Raw genomic sequence first — 22125 nt, forward strand, 5'->3', positions numbered from 1 at the left:
TGTCAGAGCACCAATACAGATATCTCAACATTCCCCTAGGGAGCTATATAACCCCTTCCCCACCATTTGATTCTTATTACAGTACCCTAATTAACTCAAACATCTGCGCAAACTGATGCTGCATAAAAAGCAATGAAACCCAACAACGTAATGACAGTACCCTATTGAAACACAAACCTTTGTTAGAAGGGCTCTCTGGCAGGGATGGTGAGGAGACTGGAACAGGACTCCTGGACAAGGTCAGGTGGACAGTCTGCCCAGTGTTACGCAGTGCAGTCACAACATCCTGATTGGACAGACCCTGGATGTTCATTCCATCAACCTTCAGGATCAATGAAAACAATGAGCAATACATCCATAAGACCTCTGTTCTGGTGGGTATAAATCCAGCTTCCAGCATACTATAGTGATTTAAAGAGTATATTGGGTAGTTCATAACACTTTCATCTCAGTGCAGTCGTAATCTACCATGTTCTTCAGTCAACTTGGGAAAATTCAGTTAGGGCTCATTCACATTTAGGTGCTTTTTTATGCGCTGGCGATTTTTCAAAATTGTCCTGAAAGCGCTTACACCATACTTTCCTGTGCACTAGTTCAGATTGGGGTGTTCCATTCGCTTTCCGATCTGAAAAGCGCTGCATAGACCATTTTCGGGGAGATTCTGCCTCAATGGAAGGTATAGGAAATACCTAAAATCGTAATACCATACCTAATACCATAAAATCGATTTGTGCAGCAAATACATTGTATTCTTTTCCGGGTCAAAAAGTTCACTTCCTAACTTGCGTCACGGAGTGAATTAAAAAAAAACGCTCTGGAAAAGCACTTTTAACAAAAACGCACCGCTTACCAAAGTGCCAGGAATCGCAAAAAAAAAAAAAAAAAAAAAAAAAAAAAAAAAAAAAAAATCGCCCAAGCCCGAACGTTCGCGCGACCCGAACGCAATGTGAACAAGGCCTTAGAGCTAGCAGTAGATTTTTGGGTTGTGGAAAGAAAGCAATACCCCCCATTTGCCGACAGCAAACCAATAAACGTTGATTCAGGTAATACCTTTAAGAGTTAAGATTCTGATCCAGTTCTGAATAATGCCTGAAGAAGAAACGTAACATTTTGAAAGCTTGCAAAAAAAACATGTACAGCTAGTCTTTAAAAATGTACTCAAGCCAAAGCTCAGGTACAAAATAGGCTTCCCTCCCACTTGTGCAAGAGTAGCTCCATGCTACTGTGCAGGTGTGGCCATGCACGAGCAGCTTGCTGCTACTATGCAGGCATGGCTGTGCACAAGCTGCTCTGTGCTATCGTGCATGAGCTGCCCCTGATCAGCAGGAGGGTCCCGGAGAGTGGTGGAGGACACTGAGGGAAGCCTCATTAGGATCCAGAGGCTTCCCTCTCCTTAGGCAAGTATTTGTTTCTGAACATGAGCTTTGGCTCGGATTCTCTTTAAAGGTATTACCTAAATCACTGTTTGTTGGTTTTATGGTATATCCGATTCACGGCTAAAACAAGACCATACTTCACTTGCAATATCCCTCATTTAACCTACACAAATATGAGTGTCCTGAGGAGGCGTGATGGCTGCAGACTGTAGGGGCATCAGCTGTACTTGTTCTTCATGGTCTAAATAAAGACAACTTAATTGGATAATGCCAGAGTCTGTTCATTCTTTTTTAGCCCAAATATGAGAAGAACACAGACACTATGTAGAAAGCACCAGGTTCAATTCCCACCTAGGACACTATCACTGCAAGCGGATTGTTGGACACTTAGCCAGTGTACTGCTGGTCCAGGAAAGGCTTCTTGCACACTACATGCGATTCCGATTTTTTTATACAATCCGATTTTTGATTCCAAATGAAAAAAAAAAGTACTACATGCTGCTATGTTTTTATAATGGGAATCAAATATCGCATAAAGAAAAGAAAGAAAGAAAGAAGGAAAGGGGGGGGGGGGGGGGGGAAATCGGAATCGCATGTAGTGTGCAAGAGGCCTTATGCTGAATTATAAACTGGTATTCTAAAACCGTTCCAGAGCTCATACACTAAAAACAGATTCATCCATGAGAGATTGGCATTGCAAGCTGAACGAGTAAGGTTTACTTACAGCAACAATTCTATCCTGAACTTGAATGCATCCACTTTGGTCAGCTGCGCTGCCTGGAATGATCCCCTTCACAAAAATACCAGAAGAGCCTGAGGAATAAGACAGGGAATGTGAGTCTTCCAGGTTGTCACCATACACATAATAGTTTACCATTACCGAAGGATTCAATGCATTGCTGAGATCTGACAAAATGAATACTTTTTGTGAACACATGAAAGGAAAAAAAATTCTTTATCATTTACTAAAAAAGTAGGTTGTTTAAAACCGTGTGATGCTGAAATAAAAACACATACTCCGTGACCTATGATCTGAATGGCTGTATATGATGTGAAGGATGCAGAGATGTGATGCCAGTGCCACAAAGGATTCTGGGATGTAGATAATCCTTTCTGTAAATTGTCTTCTGACTTCTACCAGTACACACAGACAGGACAGGAAGTGGAGGAAATGTCAGAGAGTGAGGAATGCTTTAAAAGGAACCCGGGGTGCGAGACCAATGGAAGCTGCCATATTTATTTCCTTTTAAGCAATACCAGTTGCCTGGCAGTGTTGATCGTTCTAGTCTGTAGGGTCTAAATCACATATCTGAAACAAGCATGCAGCTAATACAGTCAGATTTGTCATGGATATCTGATCTGCATGCTTGTTCAGGGTCTATGGTCTAAAGTATTAGAGGCACAGGATCAGCAGGACAGCAAGGCAATGTGCATTATTTAAAGGGAAATAAATAGGTCAGCTTCCATATCCCTCTCACATTGGGTTCCCTTTAAAGGTGCCCATTAACGGTACAATTCTTTCAACGCACTTTTTACAATTGAATTGTACAAAAAACCAGTGCGAGAAAATTGATGTAAAACGATTCTTTGGTTGATTGAAACAGAAAATGTAATCAAACGAAAAGTTGTATTTTACGATTGTATATGAAGACAGGAAATGCCCTGATTGACCCATTTATGGGAACAATCTATTACCTTTTGATTACTTACAGTCGTAGAAGTTGCAACAAAAGAGCGCATCTGATGAAGAAAATTGTAAGGTTAATGGGCACCGTTACACTGCTATAACAACTGATGCAGGGAGGACCAGGAAGTGGTGGGTGTGAGGGATCAACTGCATTTGGTTGTGAAATGCACCAATATGTATCAATTTACAGGGGGTTACTTGTGTGTAGCTACTCATCCTTTAATAGTCACACAGGGTTAAAGGACCACTATCCGAAAATCCTAAAATTAAAATACATGTAAACATATACAAATAGGAAGTAGGTTTCTTCCAGAGTAAAATGAGCCATACATTACTTTTCTCCTATGTTGCCGTCACTTACCGTAAGTAGTAGAAATCTGACAGATCCAACAGGTTTTCGACTAGCCCATCTCTTCATAGGGGATTCTCAAGGATTTATTTTCAAAAGCATTTAGTGAGTGGCAGTTGCTCTGTCCAACTGCCAAAAAAAAGTGTACAGCGAACAGGGAAGCTGGCCAGCATCAATGTATAAATCCTTTTTTAGGGAATGTGTTTGTAGAGAATAAGAGCCTTGCTGAGAATGCCCCATGAAGAGATGGACTAGTCCAAAACCTGTCAGATTTCTACTACCTACTGTAAGTGACAGCAACATAGGTAAAAAAGTAATTTATGGCTCCTTTTACTCTGGAAGAAAAATACTTCTTATATGTATATATTTACACGCATTTTAAATTTTACAATTTTTCGCGACAGTGCTCCTTTAAAATAACATTTGATCTAGGAAGAAGTGGTGGTTTTACTGGATCAGATCGCCAGCCTTAACGCAAAACTCCACTTTCACTGAAAATGCTTTCAAACTGATTAGGTTTAAATAAAACATTTTGTAATTTAAATGTTGTTACAAAAAGCATGTTTCCATTTCACTTTGCAGACGGCAATGAGTTTCCAAAACAAACTGACTCTGAAATTGTTCTTTGCTGGACTAGAATCAATATGGACTTTCTAGGGAGTCTGTACTCCACAACTTCCAGCAGAAGTATTTAGTTGGCAGCAGCAGAAAATGACGAGCAACGTCTTATTGGGATTACCTGGACTCATTCGCTGAACAGAGGGAGGTTGTTACGGTACTCTTTTTCCACACCTGGACTGATCAAACTGCTGCCAGAAAACGTACAAGATGCACACAGAAACACACCTCTCTTGCTCAGTCTCTGTTAGGGACCCTGTGGAATGACTGTTTTACCGAAGAGATTACTTTTGCTTACCAATAGTGGAGTTTCACTTCAAAGCAAATCTAAAGTGAAAAATAATATACTTACCTATATAGAGGGAAGCCTCTGGGTTCTATAGAGCCTTCCCACTCCTTTGACAGTCCCTTTGTTCCCACGCAGTCACCCAGTTTTGAATCCGCCTCCACAGGAGGCTTTGGGAGCTGAGTGGTCCCTAAGACGGGCGGTTCCATACTGCGCGGGCACGTGTGCGCTTGCGCATATGCAGTGCGGAGCCACGCATCTTTGGCAGCAATCAGCTCCCAAACTCTTCCGAAGGCTCCGATATCGGCAGACCTCAGTATTCGACCCACCAGCTGAATACTGCTACCGGAGGAGGTAGTGCTGGAACAACGGACCGTGAGAGAAGAAAGGGAAGGCTCTATAGGACCACGAACTTTCACTCTCCATATGCAAGTATCTGGGATTTTTTAAATTTAGTTTTCACTTCAGTATTGCTCTAAAGTGTAACTGTCGGGCATAAAATAAAAAAAATCAATTCTTTATTTTAATCTGGTAAACAAGTAATAAGTATGCTAACCAGGCAATCCAAAAGTTGACAATCACTCTTATTTTCTGCGGCAGACCTGGGTGGGAGTGTCTGAAGACTGGGAGGGGGCGAACAATGATACACAGACAGAGTAAGGGAGGAAATGATGTCAGGATTGGCTTCAAGATAGACACAGACAAAATGGAAAAACCTAAAAAGGATTTTCTCTTTTTTTACTATAGAAAAATCACTAAAATCAAAATGTGGACAGTGCAATACATATGTTATGCAAGTCGAGTAAGTATTTATCTACTTTTATACGTGTTTGTTTTTTTCTGAGATAGTATGGCTGACAGCTCCACTTTAAAGTGAAGCTTAAGAAACATGTAAAGGTTTTCAGTTTGGGTCAATGTATTGCAATAATTAATAACAAACACTATTTTAGTTTTATGACTAAAAGTGCCCATATATCTAGTGATGTATGGGTAGACTGACCATGAGACAAATCTCTATCAAATCAAATCTGATCAGAGTGAGATCTGTTCCCAGCCCATATACCGTATTGTGCCGCACTGCTTTTCATCCAATTCGATAAAATTATCAAATCAGATGGTTGATTAGGCTGCAACATCATTAAATGTATGGGCACCTTTTTTGTTTTATGTGCTTACAAAACAATCATGCCACAGTGTTTTTAACAAAGTGGCAGCAAGCGAACCCTCCCATCAGCAGTTAATTGACTAGTGTGGGTGTTAGTTAATAAGGAGTAAGGGAACGTACAGACATCCAATTTTGGCTGGCCAATTTTACCACTTCCATGTAGAATGAGGGCCAACAGATTTTGAATACTATGAACAGATTGTATAGGTAAGTTCTAAAGCAGTGATGGCTAACCTTGGCACTCCAGCTGTGGTGGAACTACAAGTCCCATGAAGCATTGCAATACTCTGACAGCTCTGCCTCAGATAACTCGGGGAGGCAGAGGCATGATGGGATTTGTAGTTCTGTCACAGCTGGAGTGTCAAGGTTAGCCATCACTGCTCTAAGGCTCAACACACACCATACAATCTTGGTTGTTCAATCTTACCACTTTCATGTAGTATAAGAGCTTATCCAATCAATCATTCCAGGTATTTTCAATCTATTGGCCCTTATACTACATAGATTTGGTACATCTGTACCACCAGGATTGTATGGTGTGTGTTAAACAATGAAAGTGGTAAAATTGTCCAATCAAAATTGTATGTGTTTACACACCCCAAGTGTCTATTGCCCTATGCAACTAATGACTTTTCCTGCTAAGTGGGAGTTTCTGGACACTCACGGCAACCCTACACAAAACGGCATTTACAGGACACTATCGCCAAGTCGCAAAGAAGAAGTGCAATGTCAGCAGTTTTAGAAATGCTTTGCTCACTGGAGATTGATTAAATGTACAGATCATTTTAGCATTATATTACAAAAAGAGCACCAATTTATACATCTGGTAAATTCATAAAGTGGAATTTCTTTTAAAAAAGGACACCCAAGGTGAAAATAAACTAATGAAATAAACAATTATATCTATCCTCCTTCTCCTAAAAATGACTTAAGATATTCCAGTTTCATTTTATATTTAAATCTACTTTTTAAGTTTTTACTGTTTTATTGCTTTTGCTCAATGACATTCATTGAAGTATGTCAGAGCAAAAATCTATGAACCATTGATCCTTTTTATCTCTTTCCTGCTCTCAGAAGCCATTTTTTGCTAGGAAAGTGTTTTATAGTTGTAATTTCTTATCAGTGAGGGTCACACTGTAGTCTGACCCAGTCCTGACTTGGGACAGGAACTGCCACTTACATACCTGATGTTTAACTCTTTCAGGCAGAGAAAGAAAAAAAAAGGAACCCAACATAGTTATTTGTGTGCCAGGCACTGTACATACACATGTCTATCTCATCATGTCACTTCGGGTATCCTTTAAATAAAAGATGTGCTGTTGCACCACAAAGTGAAGGAGATTATAACACAAAGGAAGATATTGGTTTCCCAGCATGCAACGATGGGTGAATGTGACACACAGGCAAGAGGAAGATGGGGCAAACCCTGGAAACATGAGATTCTCTGATCAGCAGGCACCTGTGGACAGAGAACTGCATACCTGCTCCGATCTGTGCGCTCTGGCGTATTTACCCGGGTGCAAGATAAAAAAACAAAATAGAGGAAACAGGTGGACAGACTTCAATTCAACAAAACAAAGCAAAAAGTGAGATCATCAGTTAAAGTGAACCTGAACTCTTGCACAGGACACACGGTAAACATAACAGAAATGTGCTCTGTATGTATTTAAAGAGTTTAGCCTGTGTAATTCCCCCTCATTTGTGTCTAACCACAAGTTGTAATTTGATCTCCCCCGTGTCACATGACTGCCTATGGCAGATAAGCCCATTTAAAAACACAGGCTGTAAACAATATGTCTGCTTCCATGAATCAGGAATTAGAAACTGTGCAGATTTGAGGATCTGTATCGGCTGTAACAAAGAAATGTTTTTTGTTTAAAGGTTATTATGCTGTTGTGTATCTTTTAGAGCAGAGAGGAAGTTCTGAGTTCAGGTCCGCTTTAAAAATGTACTTGGATAACGGTGTGTGTGCGCGCCAGAGATATTTCAGCCAAGACTCATTCTTTTCCAATTGATTTACAGCTTTTCCATTATCCCAACTAGGGATAATCATTAAGATGCAAATAATTCTGGGTTGATGCAGAATTTTATGCAAATGTGTACAGCTTGAAAATGGACCAAATACCACAGCCTCTTGTTGCCCATCCTTCATCCCCACCTATGGGGGATAAAATAATTGATAATTTTCATGGTGAAATGGGCTGCCTTATTACCATGGATCCCAAATTGTATGTTGTAGGTTTTATGCGTGATCTACCCACAAATAGTAAGCCCACATTTTTGGAAATGCTCTTCTGCCTTAGGAAAAGTTAAACAATAAAAAGAGACAAGGTTTTGGCTTCCTTAATAAAGGATAATGCACATTTGAAATACGCGTTTCATTGGGCTGAAACCTGCTTCTTCAGGTCCAAATACAATGCAAACATTTCACAGCACGACCTTAGTCCATAAAAAGTATAAATTGGATACATAACAATAGTACTGAAAATGCAGAGCTTCATTTTATAAGTATAAAAAGTCAAAGTCATACATTTTATACATGAATCTCTGCATTTGTATTATTGTCAAATGATGTCTGATTCATACATTTTATGGCCAGAGATATAGTTATGAATCTAGCTGAACTGGTTGTAATATGTTTATACTGGACATGAAGAAGCAGGTTGCAGCCTGTGAAACGTGTTGTCCGCTAACTAATCTTTGTTTAAAGGAATACTTAAGTCATTAAAAAAAATGACTTTTACTCACCTGGGGCTCCCCTCAGCTCCCTGCAGCTGAACGGTGCCCTCGCCGTGTCCCTCCGATGCGGCTGGTCTCGCCGGCGGCCACTTCCGGTTTGGCCGTCACCGGCCGACAGGCTGTGAACGCAGCTGATTATCCGCGTCCCCGGACGCAATATCATTGTAGAAGGCGCTATTGCGTCCGGGGACGCGGATAATCAGCCGCGTTCACAGCCTGTCCGCCGGTGACGGCCAAACCGGAAGTGGCCGCCGGCGAGACCAGGCGCATCGGAGGGACACGGCGAGGGCACCGTTCAGCTGCAGGGGGCTGAGGGGAGCCCCAGGTGAGTAAAAGACATTTTTTTTAAGTGACTTAAGTATTCCTTTAATAAGTGCTAATAACATTTGCCACACATTTCCAGCTTTTGCAAGGTAAGCCAACACTTTTTTTTTAAATAGTTTAATAGTTTTTTTTTTTTATTTAATTTAAAAAAAAAATTGTTTTATATATATATGGTGCTCTCTACTACATTTTCTGTGTTTTATTACTGTTTTTGGGAGGTAGATATTTTATATTATCTTTAAATTATCTTGTTTTCTGGAGAGCAACCATTGTAACCTCAGGAATTGGCCACATTCCCCAGTGGATACGGGCTTTCCCTACAAGCACTTACAGTGCTTGCTTTTGCAGCAACCCTGGTTTGTGAGCACCTTACATATCTATATGGATTTGTCCTCTTCTTTCACAATATTACACTTCTGTGGTCTCCTGGTGTCCCTGTGCTTTTTGTCTTCCCAGAGGTTTCATCTGACCATCTGGGTTCCACATTAGAATCATGAAACCTCACTACTAACTATGTATATCTATCTATCTATTTATATTATTAATAATAATAATAATAAACACGAATGAGTTAGTCCCGTTGTGATCTCTAATGGTTGAATTTTTTTTTAAACAATATAATAAAATAATATAATATACCGGGTGTTACTTGAGTTGGTTTTACTTGGCTAGTAAGTGGCTACTACAGTGACTTTTGGATCATAAAAGAAAAATCTACAAACATTTAATAGACCCTCACATAGATACCGCTACCATCTCTTACACTGGCTTCAGGAGTTACAAGACAAATCATTTAACACTGTAGTTCCATCAGATTTTGTCAACATCTTCTCACCTTTGCTGTTTGTGCCGGTATAGCCAACAATCGTTATTCCAAGGCTCTGGCCTTCCTTTTTAGTGAGTACAACATCATAGAGATTGCCATCTGGACTATCCTGAAAATCGAAGCAACAGTTATCACCGTTATTACTTTAGTAAATCCAATTAAGCAGGCATGGTGGTGGTGTGAGCTCTTCATTTGCACGCCATTATTGTGCGCGTCACCTTAATATTTCTCTGTAATTCAGAGTGGATGCTTAGATTACAAAGATTAATTCAGATTAGTTAAGATACACTTGTCACTAGAGAGGGTGGATCAGGACTTGATCTCTCAGAAGTCATTGCAGGCAGAGATTATACAGAGGCATAGCTAACCTGTCTAGGACCATACAGAGGCTTAACTGCAAGTAATAGCTGCAAACTAATGCAAGTATCTAAGCACGTGCGCACGCACGTTTGCTTTACGTTTTATGCAGAATTATTAATAGGTTACTCAGAATAATTGTGATGGTACTTTTTTTACCTATTTGTGGCCACTTTTTCGATTGCAGAGTGCTGATAAGTTATTTTAAACAGAAGATGAAAAATTATTTCTTAGGAGAAAGACCTGCTGGTGTGAGGAACAAAGATATAGAAAGTGTACCTGAACTGACAGGTGACATGGGGTACATCATGCAGTAGTACTAAGCCCATTTAGTGTGCTCTTAAATTTTACATTGCAAGAGTTTTTAAAAAATGCAGTGTGGCTCTCTTGAAAAGTAAATTGAAGTTTTCAAGAAAGTGGTTTGCTTTCAAAGGCCATTGAACCTCTTCCCTGGCAGCTGAATGAATCAGGCTGTACCTCACACTGTCATGGCTGTTGGCTTACCTTTCACATTAGAAATGTAGCTCCTAAAGCAGGAAATGAGAGATTGCAGGAGAATTCTGCTTACCCTTCCTACTACACATAAAATTGTTTATCTCATAAGTTTATTTTCAGTTCAGGCTTGCTGTAAAACACAGTCATCGATTCCAACTAGCATAAAGCCGTTTCAGGCTATTTGGCTGTCATCCATGCAAGTTATGGAAATCCACAGCTGAAGTAGGGCTTGAGGGAGTTAAACAAGTGCATTCAGCCTTTTCGGTTAATTTTGGGTCACCCAAAAAATACTGGTGCCTCTCCAGAAAACCTGACTGGGAGAAAGGCCAGAAGCAAAAGATGCGGAGTGAGCCATATAAACAATAGCTACCAAACCAGATCCGATGCGAACAACGGGAGCACATTCATTTCTAATATGGATATCATTAGCCAGCCCAGCAAAGATTCAGAGGAATCCAGGAGAAGGGGACTGCAGGGCTCAAATCTCGGCTCTTCCTGTTCATTAAGCCAGCACCTATTCTGCAAGGAGTCCTTGGGCTACACTTCCTAACACTGCTACTGCCTACTGAGCGCACCCTAGTGCCTGCAGCTCTGGTGCTTTGAGTCGGCCAGGACAAAAGCACGATATAAAATTTGGGCCTCAATTCACTAAGCTTATCTCCTGTCTTTAATAATGTTTCTAGAGTTATCACCATGGTGATAAGGCGTGTAGTATTCAGGAAACATTTTACCTCAGGCTAACCTGAAGTTAACTCTTCTGTCTTTAGTTAAAGGGACTCCGAGCAGTGCAGAAACTATGGAAAGATGCATATCATTTTAAAGCTCGCTTTCTCCTCGTTCCAATGATATATAAACCGCCACCCTGCGCCTTTTAGTTTTCGCTATTTTCGCGATTGAAATTGCTGCGGCCGCGATTTCGATCACGAAAATAGAGAAAACTAAAAGGCGTAGGGCGACGATTTAGGGGTCGTCAGAAAGAGGAGAAAGAGAGCTTTAAAATGATATCCATCTTTCCATAGTTACATTGTATTACACAGGGCGACTTTTTCTGCTGAATGGAGCTGCTGACTTTAGGAAAAAGTAAATAACTAAATGTGTCATGGAACAAAAGTCCACTTCCTCAGATCAGTCAAGAGCACCTAGTGGATGCAGTGTTCAAAAGGAACGGCCTCTAGCTCCAACTTTCCACCTTTGAAGTGCCACCTTCCGTACAATATTTTTGGGGAAGAACCCGTCTAAGGTGTTTTTTGGAGAAATACTTGAAAACCTGAAGAAGTACTTGAGTGTGTGACCCAAGCACACATTTGTAGAACATACAAACTGCATGCAACAGTCTGGCAAATACCAGGTACAATTTAAAAGAACAAGTAAACCAAAACAAGACCCTGTCAGTGCATAGGTTCTTGCCTTGTACTGCCGAACTGCTGACTGTTAGTTGCAGGTGTGTGACTCAAAAGCAACTAAAGCCTAAAGCTCAGAATGATAGCTACACAACTGGCATAGTTTATTAGAAAATGAAGATGGCAGCCTCCCTTCAGATTCCCTTTAATTGAGTAACACGTATCAGTCTGTGGCCCAGAAAGGGAACCCACAACTTTCAGTGGCAGTTAGAAGAAAGAACAGCGCTGGGCACTCAAGCTGATGCTTAAGGTTCATTTACCACAGGTACAAACAGACATTGCAGGCAAAGGCAGAAAAAAAAAGTCTAACAGCCGTTTCAGGAGCCTATAGCTCACTTCATTAGAGACCAGGTCTCTGAGGAAGCAAGCTACAGGCTCGTGAAGCGGCTGTTAGACTTCTTTTTTCTGCCTTTGCCTGCAATGTCTGTTTGTACCTGTGGTAAATAAACCTTAAGCATCAGCTTGAGTGCCCAGCGCTGTTCTTTCTTCTAACTGCCAGTGTTGATGTCTATGCTGTGAGCACCAAGTTAGCTTCGGAATCCAGGTACTGTGCAGCAGCCTGTTGGGTGCCGGCAATTCTTGGAACTCTTCCTTTTGGTACCAAAACTTTCAGTACTTACTGCAATGTTTCTCACGTCTGAAGGCGGAGCTGTTCCCACTGGTAATGTGGCTGGAGCTGGAGGTTTGACCGGCGTCTTTCCCACAGGATCCCGGGCCACGACCATCCTAACAGAGTTTCCACAGTTTCTTAGTACCTGGGCAACCTGATCACTGGCCATTCCCTGGACAACAGTGTCACCAATTTTTAAAATATGATCTCCTGTTTTCAGTCTTCCATCCTAAAGAAAAGCACAGAATCCAGTACAATGTTATAAAAAGAAGTAAAGCAATGACCATATACACAGGCAAATACACATGCGCTGAAGCAAGGCAACATGAAATCTTACTGGCTAAAGGATTTTGTATGGAAATCCTCTAAGTAATTTTAATTAGGCAACTAGGGAGGCTCGGTGCGATTATTGCAAATAATTTGGAGTTAATGCATGCAAATGTACAGTACACAGGTTGAAAAAGGACCAATCAAATCCCAGCAAAGGGGAATTAGATTGATCCTTTTCCAAGTTGCTCTGATTTGCATGTTGAAAGGTTGTAATAATGTGCTGCTTAAATCACCCCGATATTAAAATATATACAGCACATCACAATTTCTTAAAAATGACATCATTGCTTCAACTAGTCAGCAGCACATTCCTCCAGACAGTGCTTTACAGATACATTAATAATTAACACTCTAGAAGTTCCAGGCACCTAAATACAAAACCTGTATTTCAATACCCAGTTGGTATATTACCATACAAGCCACTGTGACAGAGATCTGAAGACTCAGACCTATTCATGCATTGTTGTTAAAAAAACCTGGTCTATTGAGAAATTAACACATGTAACAAAGTCTACCTCTGCCAGTTGTTTACAGAATAACAAATCCTATTGTCTCTGCTGTCTGTACCATGTCTATGCTATTGTTTCAAATATTTTCTATGTGCACTCCGGTCTAATCTGGTTTTTCCCTAACATCAGGGTGTATATAAGATTGACCTGTAAATAAAGATTTCAGATGCTGTTCCACCAATTTAAGTGTTTGTGGTTCTGTATCTCCCAGCTGGAAGAGAGGGTATTCACTTGGATTGGGGGAGAACTTTAACCTGGGTTGCAGATTATTCTGCTAAGTCATCTTGTAGCTGCCTCCGCTGAAATTGAGCTAACAGTTTGGTGTCGAGAAGTTGGATCCGCCATATACAGTATCGGGTGAGTAATTCTATTTTTTGATTACCACCCTATACTGTCAGAGCGGATTAATAGAACCCGGAGGGAAAGTGCTTCTGTAGCGCCTCTCCCAGGAATCTGATATTCCTAAAGTAAATAGCGGGTCTGATGCCCCAATTAAGAAAGCAGTACTGTGTGTCTAAGTGAATATTCTCTCTAAACCTTGTATATTGTTGTATAGTCGCTTAAGTGAATTTTAGTTATATAAGATTGCATGTTACTGTATAGATTTGTGTAGATTGTATGTGAGGTTAAGCTGAGATTGAAGGTATAAACTTGTCCACAGAGGATAGTAAAAATTCAAACCATAAATCGGGTGTAGATAAACCTATAGAAACTATAGAAGAATCACATAAGCTGGAGACCAGGTTTGCCAGTAAAGTCTAATACTGACGTCACCATCCCTAGATAAACCTTCAAACTCAGCTAATCTCACTCAAAGTCTCAAAGGTAAGGGGACTCCCAAGGGTTATTTTTGATTTATGATGTATCATATTCTGTGATGCTGTTTAATGCGGATATATAGATTTGTAAGTTTTAGAAAAAATCATGTTCCACAATTTGCTTTGAATCTTATTTCTGACTAACTCTATTTAGGAGTTTCATTTTTTTTTCTCGGAGACACTCAGCAGTTGCAGGTGTCTCTCTGGACCAGGACATTTTGAATGGGCATTGCGGCCGCAGGATAACTTTTTTTATCAGTCCCTCCAAAATGTTCTGGCCTGGCTACTAGATGTTTCTGAGCCTTTTCTTCTAATTACTATAAATGTGTTTGTCTATCTCCTCTCACTGTAGTTTCTGTGGAACTGTGATTTAAATTGCTTGTGTATGACTGGTTGCACTTTTTCAGCTAGGTTGTACTTTACATATGCATCTCTGGACATCTGCTCAGAGTTGTTGCAGGTTTCCACCCCCTCCCTCCATGTATTGGGAGATACTTGTGTTAATGCTTTTGTTTTTTCTCTTTCCTCTTCCCTGAAAAGACTGGGGGCAATGAGGAGAGTGGCAGGAAACAGAAACGAGAGGAGATCCCAGCTATTTGTTGTTTGTCTGTTTGTGTATGTGTCTGTGCACAGAGAGTATCCAAATATTTTTTTTAGAGTTAGGAATAAACCTCTTAATTTAATTGATCGTTTTTTTTTCTACAGTCAGAAAAGTAAAAAGCTAAATTATTGTTGGAGTCTAAGGTATGCTGACTGTGGTTATGTAAATGTGCATGTGTTGTCTTTCTTTGTTACTGTAGGAGAAGGTTTGTAAATTGTCTTGAGGCAAGGCAGGTGAGATTGAATGTGTAATTGGTTTTCACCTCATATAATTAATTACCCATGCACAAAGTTGCTGGCCATTACAATGATTTTTAATTTTAATCTTTGAAAAAGGTAACAATTTATTTAAGGGAAACCAGATTTAAAATGCCTAACATTTGTAATGTAAGGTCAGTATTGTCAAATTAACGGATGATAAGGCATGTTCAATCTGGAGTTTGTGTTTTGGTTGCCGGGTATTTTGCATATAAGCACACAACAGTTTTGCTGTCAATGGGTTAATTAGGTTTGTAAATATTCAAGTAGGAATTAAGTTGCTTTGAATGAAACGTAATCATTTTAGCTTGAGCTTGCACTCATGCCGATATGAATGTAATGTAGAGAGATTGTGTCCAAAATCATCTTGCTCAAATCACTAGAAGTTATGCTCATTCCAGGTTTTCCGTTCACATTGCCAAGAATAATGCAAACAATTGTGTGAATGTTTGGGTACTTGTATGCAATTAGTGGTGATGAGTCCCTTAAGCAAAGTGACATACTTATATTTTTTTCACTTGTAATTGTGTAAAATTGTAACAAATGCTTTTACAGCAATTTCTTTGTTGGTTTCTGGTCTGTCTCTGGTTACAATCTGAGGGGTGTGGGAAACAAACCCTGGTGTTGGTGCATTTGGGGAGGTTTTTGAACAGCAGACGTTGACTCCCTGTACCACCCACTGTGCACAGGGTGAGATGGGGGGCCAACTAAACCTGCAAGAGGCTGAATCACACAGCCTCATAACCCGGCCCACATCAGTGTTCTAACATGCCTGGAGAGGGTGGAGACAAATATGTCATGTAAAATACTTATTGGTTGATTTGATTGTAATTGTCTCCATATGTCTGTTTGTATTAATACTGTGCTGTATAAAGCAAGGTCAGAGAAATGTGTTTAAGTGTCAGAACTCTATAGTACTAGGATTTACAGACAGTATGATGTTAGTAAAAGAAATTTTAATAGAGAGAGTAACCTTTGTCAAAAATATTGTTACATAGCTACGCATGTGGTAAATAGGTTGCACACACCCACTAAGCTGTTTAACTTCTTATTACCATTGAGGACCTCTACATAACTGCTTTGATTGAGACTGAGCTATCAATTACTTGGCTCATGCAGTTTGACAAACCTTGAACTCTTGTCTGATTCATCTTTACTAATTTGCCTGCACAAGTGTTCTTTATTACCTGTTCACTTGGAGACCTGCCTGTGATATCACCTGATTATGGAATACTTTGGAGATCATCTGATATGATTCTCCTGCACTGATGCAGCCCTAGAAGGATGACCCTCTGCTGTAAGGATGAGCCCTTCCTGCACCTGCCCTCCTCCTGTGTTGGTAATGGCTGCTTCAAGCCTTTCTTTTGTGTCATCCTTTGGGAAGAACTCCGCCTCTGCTGTTGCAACTGTGAGGTTTCTCAACTGGGATGAGAAGTTGAGTCTGCCCTTCCCTGCCTTCTACAACCTGGCTGCAATTGCTACATCCTTGTTATAAATCTGTTTCCATTTCTTTTGTGGGTGCCCAATGCCATACAATGAAACTGCTAACAAAAAGGCACTGGGTGTAGCCACGGTGATTACACGGCCAGCTCTCAACCACCACTGTCTGTTTGCCCCGAGACAGCGAGAGCTTGGCAGAAAAACATCTGCATTCATCATGAGGGCTTGTGGTGATGAATTCACCGTCCTCCTTCACCCTTCAGATGAACAATATTCTACTCTGCACTAATGAACTGACATTTCCTGGACCCACTCGAGGATCATTTTTTTTTCAAAATGCATTAAGGAGTTCTAACCTTATGGGTGAGGTGTGGCTTTAGGCAACCTGTTACAGTTTACCACATTCAGTTTTCCATTAAGTTATGCAGGGCTAGATTAGGATGATATACTAGCAAAGCTAACTACTGTTAATTCATCGTGTAGTTGTGTAACCCTTTAAACTGTATATTGTATTTGTGTACCAATGACAACACTAACTCATTGATCTCTAACATACATAGAGCTGTGCATAGTATCTAAGTGATCCCGCCCTTTCCTTTAGAAAAGGTTGGGATCAAAGGTTGGGTTGAAAGGTTGTAATAATGTGCTGCTTAAATCACCCCGATATTAAAATATATACAGCACATCACAATTTCTTAAAAATGACATCATTGCTTCAACTAGTCAGCAGCACATTCCTCCAGACAGTGCTTTACAGATACATTAATAATTAACACTCTAGAAGTTCCAGGCACCTAAATACAAAACCTGTATTTCAATACCCAGTTGGTATATTACCATACAAGCCACTGTGACAGAGATCTGAAGACTCAGACCTATTCATGCATTGTTGTTAAAAAAACCTGGTCTATTGAGAAATTAACACATGTAACAAAGTCTACCTCTGCCAGTTGTTTACAGAATAACAAATCCTATTGTCTCTGCTGTCTGTACCATGTCTATGCTATTGTTTCAAATATTTTCTATGTGCACTCCGGTCTAATCTGGTTTTTCCCTAACATCAGGGTGTATATAAGATTGACCTGTAAATAAAGATTTCAGATGCTGTTCCACCAATTTAAGTGTTTGTGGTTCTGTATCTCCCAGCTGGAAGAGAGGGTATTCACTTGGATTGGGGGAGAACTTTAACCTGGGTTGCAGATTATTCTGCTAAGTCATCTTGTAGCTGCCTCCGCTGAAATTGAGCTAACACATACAAATTGCATCTCAAAGATGCCCATCAATGATACAATCTTGATTGCACAATCCTACCACTTCTATGCAATATGAGAGCCTGAATAAAGCAGGTTCTCTCAACAAGGGTGTCCTGGAACCCAAGAGTTCCTCCAGTACTCTCCAGGCGTTCCCTGGCATTTTCTTCTCGTGTGGAGACGCATTATAGGACACACTAGAATAAGGGATACCGAACAGTCACTGCGCCTTATAGAACATACAAACTTCTTGCAGTTGTTGACCTGGCTGGGATTCAAACCTGGAACTCAGTGCTGCAAGGCGACAGCGCTAACCACTACACCACCATGCATGGAATAGGGGCTACATATGGCTGTTAAAAGTTTTTCAGCAGATAGGACTGATCATTATATAGAATTGCTGCTCTAAGTTGCCACTGCAGCAGATAAACTGTGATACAATATTATCAATGATGTCACAGGTCTCTAGTGAATGGATTAAGAACTCATCGTAATAAATAGTGATCATCGTGAACAATTATAGTTAAGAAAAGGACTGTGACAGCTCTACTTAAGACACATAGGGGTTGATGCACTAAAGTGCGGTAACTTTGTTGTGTGCAGACAGTGTTTCGCGAGTTATGCCATTAGTGTGACCCGCAGTCCTCAAGTAGTGCGAGTGTTGCTATGGTAACGAGTTACGAATGAAATGTGCATTACCGTAGCAACACTTGTGCTACTCGAGTACTGTGGGTCGCCCTAATAGCATAACTCCTGGTACACACTGCCAATAATAACGCTAATATTGCCACGCACTGTGTGCACAGCAATATTACCGCACTTTAGTGCATCCACCCCATTGTACTTTAACAAAATGATAAATTATACTGTTTAAGACAAAGTCGCAGTAAATTTAATTATTGCCTCTTACAGACAGCTGAAATTTCCTTTATAAGTAGCCCTGGCTGGGTTTTCAGCCCATCTACACATATTTACAACAGTTTTGAGAGGATCCTTTGACATTTGTAATAAGCAATGGATTCTAGTTAATGAAGACATTGTAAAATACATAAAATATATGATTAGCGAGATTAATAGAGGGTTTTATTTAACGCGAGTTCAGGAGAGATTGGCTTCCTCTCCCCCCCCCCCCCCCATGTTTTCATTTAATTGCATCCAGTTTTCCAGCCTGCAGTTTGCAGCTGCTAAATGCCTTATGTATCTCTTGAGTTAAATTGATGACATCTATTTATTTTTGCAATTAACCAGCCATAAACCCCTTTAAATCCCAGAAACGGGCCTCTCCATCCAGATAGTATATGGTCACAATTACAGCCGATGTATTTTAAATTAAAAAGGCAAGGGGGTTGTCGCGCGAGTTGTGGAATAACAGTACACAGGACAAAGGCCACTATACATCATCTGACGCCACGTAGAAACTTTTGTCACTTTCTACAAAATGTAGATATTGTTTGTCCTTAAAGCTGAACTCTGGGGGGAACCAAATCAAATCTAGTAACTTACTATAAAATCGAAAGTAACTGCTAAAGTAACTGCTCTACATTCAATTATACCTTTCAGTCGTCTTAGGCAGCTTTCACACTTATCCCTGCAATGTCTGACCACGCTTTTTCATATTTCCGATTTTGCGTTTTGGGATTTTTTTGTACTGAAAGATTTATTTTCCTGTGTGCTTTTTTGTATGCAGTTTTTCACATTGCAATTTTTTACTCAGAACATCAAATTCCAATACAAATTTTCGGAGTTTCCATTGACCTAAAAACTGATACCCAAATTGCACATCTGTTGCAAAGAAAAAAAAATACACGACGGGCTAGTTTTCCTACAGAAAATGTGCATCTAAGAAAATCACACACCTCCAGTTAAATGCGCTCCCACTGACTTGCAATAGATGTGCAGAGAGTGCGAATTCGCAAAAACACAAATCACACGTGAATTCGGTTATGTGTGAAAGGAACCCCTAGTCTAGAATCAAAACAAATCAGGTTGTCCGACAACCAGAAGAAAATACTGTGGCAGACATTTGAACCAGTAGCTAAAGTTTTGATTGGCTGATTAACGATAAGACGTGGCCATAAATATTGTACAACTTCAACATTATGTAACGGGAGGTGGAAGATGCTTGTTGGTAAAATATCAGACAGAAGAGACAAAGGCATAGGACAGAAAAACAAAAAACATGTACAGGTTTCCGTCCTATGCCTTGACAAAGGGGACCCCAGGGGCCCCCAAAACAATTGTGGGCCATCTGGTCAGATCTTTATTGCATGTGTGTGTAAGGCCCCGTTCACACTGCAAGCGTTTCCAGCCGCGTTTTGGAAACGCGTGCTGGAGGCCGACACGCACGACATCAGACAGTGCATAGAGTGCACTGCCTGATGTTCACACTGCATGCGTTCCGGACCTGTGCGGTCCGGGAACGCATGCTGCACGCATCTTTTGCAAAAATGCATTGCAGTCCCATTCATTTTTCAGGGATGGGATCAGCCACGCCACGCACACAAACGCGGATGGCGTGCGTTCGCATGCATTTCGTTCCGCACGCATGGCCATCCGTATTTGTGATGTGAACGGGGCCTAATGGGACAATAAACTTGCAACTTTGTCTCTGATGACTGTTGTGCGGATTCCTCCTTTCTAATATTCAACTCAGGGGCTAAACATCTGGAGCATGGTGCCGTCACCACCTGCTTCACGTCCAAGAATCTAATGTGGTTAAACATGTTACTACGATAGAGACTAATGCCTGTGCTTTTAATGACTATCAGAAACAAAGAATGATGTAGCCCACTGTGGCCATCTTGTAGTGTTTGCTTGGTTCATTCTATTGCCTGATCTAGGGGGCAACCCTCAGTGTGGTTTACAGGCACTTGTAGGAATCTGTATGGTTTGTCAATATTAGAGTTAAAGTGGGCAAATTCCAACAGAGGGAACGTAAACTTAAAAATGGCCAACGGTTCCACGCATGCAAGTCACAGGTTCAAAACACAGCAAGCTATAGATTGCAAACCGGAGGAGGGGGGGGGGGGGGGATTAAAATAAATAAATAAATAATTTGCTAAGGAGATTCCCATCATTATGGTGCTTTGATGATGGATGATGCGGATATACTGAGCGCATATTGTATACATCATGCTAATTATCCTCGCTGTAGCCACCATTCCACGGGACGTGGAGATAAAATTACCCGATCAGCCAGTCCTCCAGGTAGGATTGTCCGGACGATGACCCCGCTGGCTTTCCCTCCAACGATTCCAAACCCTAATCCCGAGCCGTCATTAATGAGCTCAATCTCTTCCACGTGGCCCCAGCGAATCTGCAAATCACAAATCACAGGCAGAGCAGTTAAACCTTGCCGACTCCATGCGGACACATCGTAAGCCTCTCTCTCCGATAGAAGACACACAGCAGAGCTCCAGCCATTCACATTACGACATACGGTTTCCTATTTACTGCCTTTTCAGCATAAGAGACGCATGACCATAACTGGGTCTGATGTGCCTGGAAGGGTTCTGCAGAGAAGGACGCTGAGGTTCCATATGGCTCCTATTACAGGAACATTAGCAGTTGGCCATTGTATTAATTGCTTATAGTTAACATGCACATATGCTGTACATCTACAGAGCACATGCAGCAAGGCCTTCCCTTCCTAGACAGGTTGGCCTGATTAGCCTTGCTTGGATGAGTTAGATCAACACGCAGCTCTGACAGACTGTTGTTATCGTCTTAACCCCCCCCCCATTCTGCTCCATTATATGTAATGCTCTGACTTTCTGCAGTGCTTTGCAGAGGACATTGAACCACTTCAGTTCAATCCCCCAATCAATAAGTTCAATAATGCAGTGGTGTTCAAATCCAGACTTATGGATAGTTTTCAGTTATTTTCTGCCCTGGTGTTTTTCTAATTTGTGTTCATTTCTTCCTGTCCTGGTGACTATCCCAGGCTCAGATCAGAGCACAGAGCAATGGAAAAGGAACAAGAGGAGTTGTTGCAGTTTTTTAAAAAAGGAACTTAAATCAAAGAGTTATATATGGAGGCTGCCAAATTTATTTCTTTTAAGCTATAACAGTTGCAAGGGATGTACACAATCGCCCCTGCGAGGGCTGCAGGTGCAGGGGGGCCTATGGAGGGTGAAGCCTGGTAGGGGGCCACCCGGTGCCATTTAAAAAAGGGCAGAAAGGGGTGCAGTGGGCACAGCGGCAGAGAGGTGGGCCCAACTCCCCCCCCCGCCCCTCAGCACTCCCGGCTCCCCATTCAAAAATATTAGGAGCAGTAGTGGGCAGGGAACTCCACTCTTCCGCGTTACAAGCGAGGACGGAGCTCTGCTTCTCCACCTTCTATGTCTCCAGCCGCTGACTCCACTTCCTGTTAGTGGCATTGGAGACATAGAAGGCTGAGATACACAGAGCTCCGTCCTCGCTTGGAATGTGGAAAAGAGTCAACTTCCCCGCCTGCTGCAGGTCCTAAGATTTCTGGAGGGGAAGCTGGGAGCGCTTAAGGGGCACTTTACTGGGGGCACCTATACACCTGGCTAACCTATGCTGGGGGCACCTATACACCTGGCTAACCTATGCTGAGGGCACCTATACACCTGGCTAACCTATGCTGAGGGCACCTATACACCTGGCTAACCTATGCTGGGGGCACCTATACCTGACTACCTATACTGGGGGCACCTATACCTGCA

The 22125-nt window shown here is 41.2% G+C and overlaps 1 protein-coding gene across 5 annotated transcripts in view; it reads right to left on the reverse strand.

The window, feature by feature from the left end:
• Window positions 1–22125, reverse strand: part of PATJ (PATJ crumbs cell polarity complex component) — a 396175-nt gene that overhangs the window by 348268 nt on the left and 25782 nt on the right. For all 5 annotated transcript variants that reach the window (XM_068239365.1, XM_068239368.1, XM_068239367.1 and 2 more), the window contains exons 7-11: window positions 20625–20753; window positions 12243–12461; window positions 9380–9479; window positions 2101–2189; window positions 178–322 (exon numbers count right to left, since the gene is read on the reverse strand). In XM_068239365.1, coding sequence (XP_068095466.1) covers window positions 178–322; window positions 2101–2189; window positions 9380–9479; window positions 12243–12461; window positions 20625–20753 — 682 coding nt within the window. The remainder of the gene's footprint in view (window positions 1–177; window positions 323–2100; window positions 2190–9379; window positions 9480–12242; window positions 12462–20624; window positions 20754–22125) is intronic.

This window comes from Hyperolius riggenbachi, chromosome 6 (genome assembly GCF_040937935.1).
Source record: "Hyperolius riggenbachi isolate aHypRig1 chromosome 6, aHypRig1.pri, whole genome shotgun sequence".
Lineage (NCBI taxonomy): Eukaryota > Metazoa > Chordata > Amphibia > Anura > Hyperoliidae > Hyperolius > Hyperolius riggenbachi.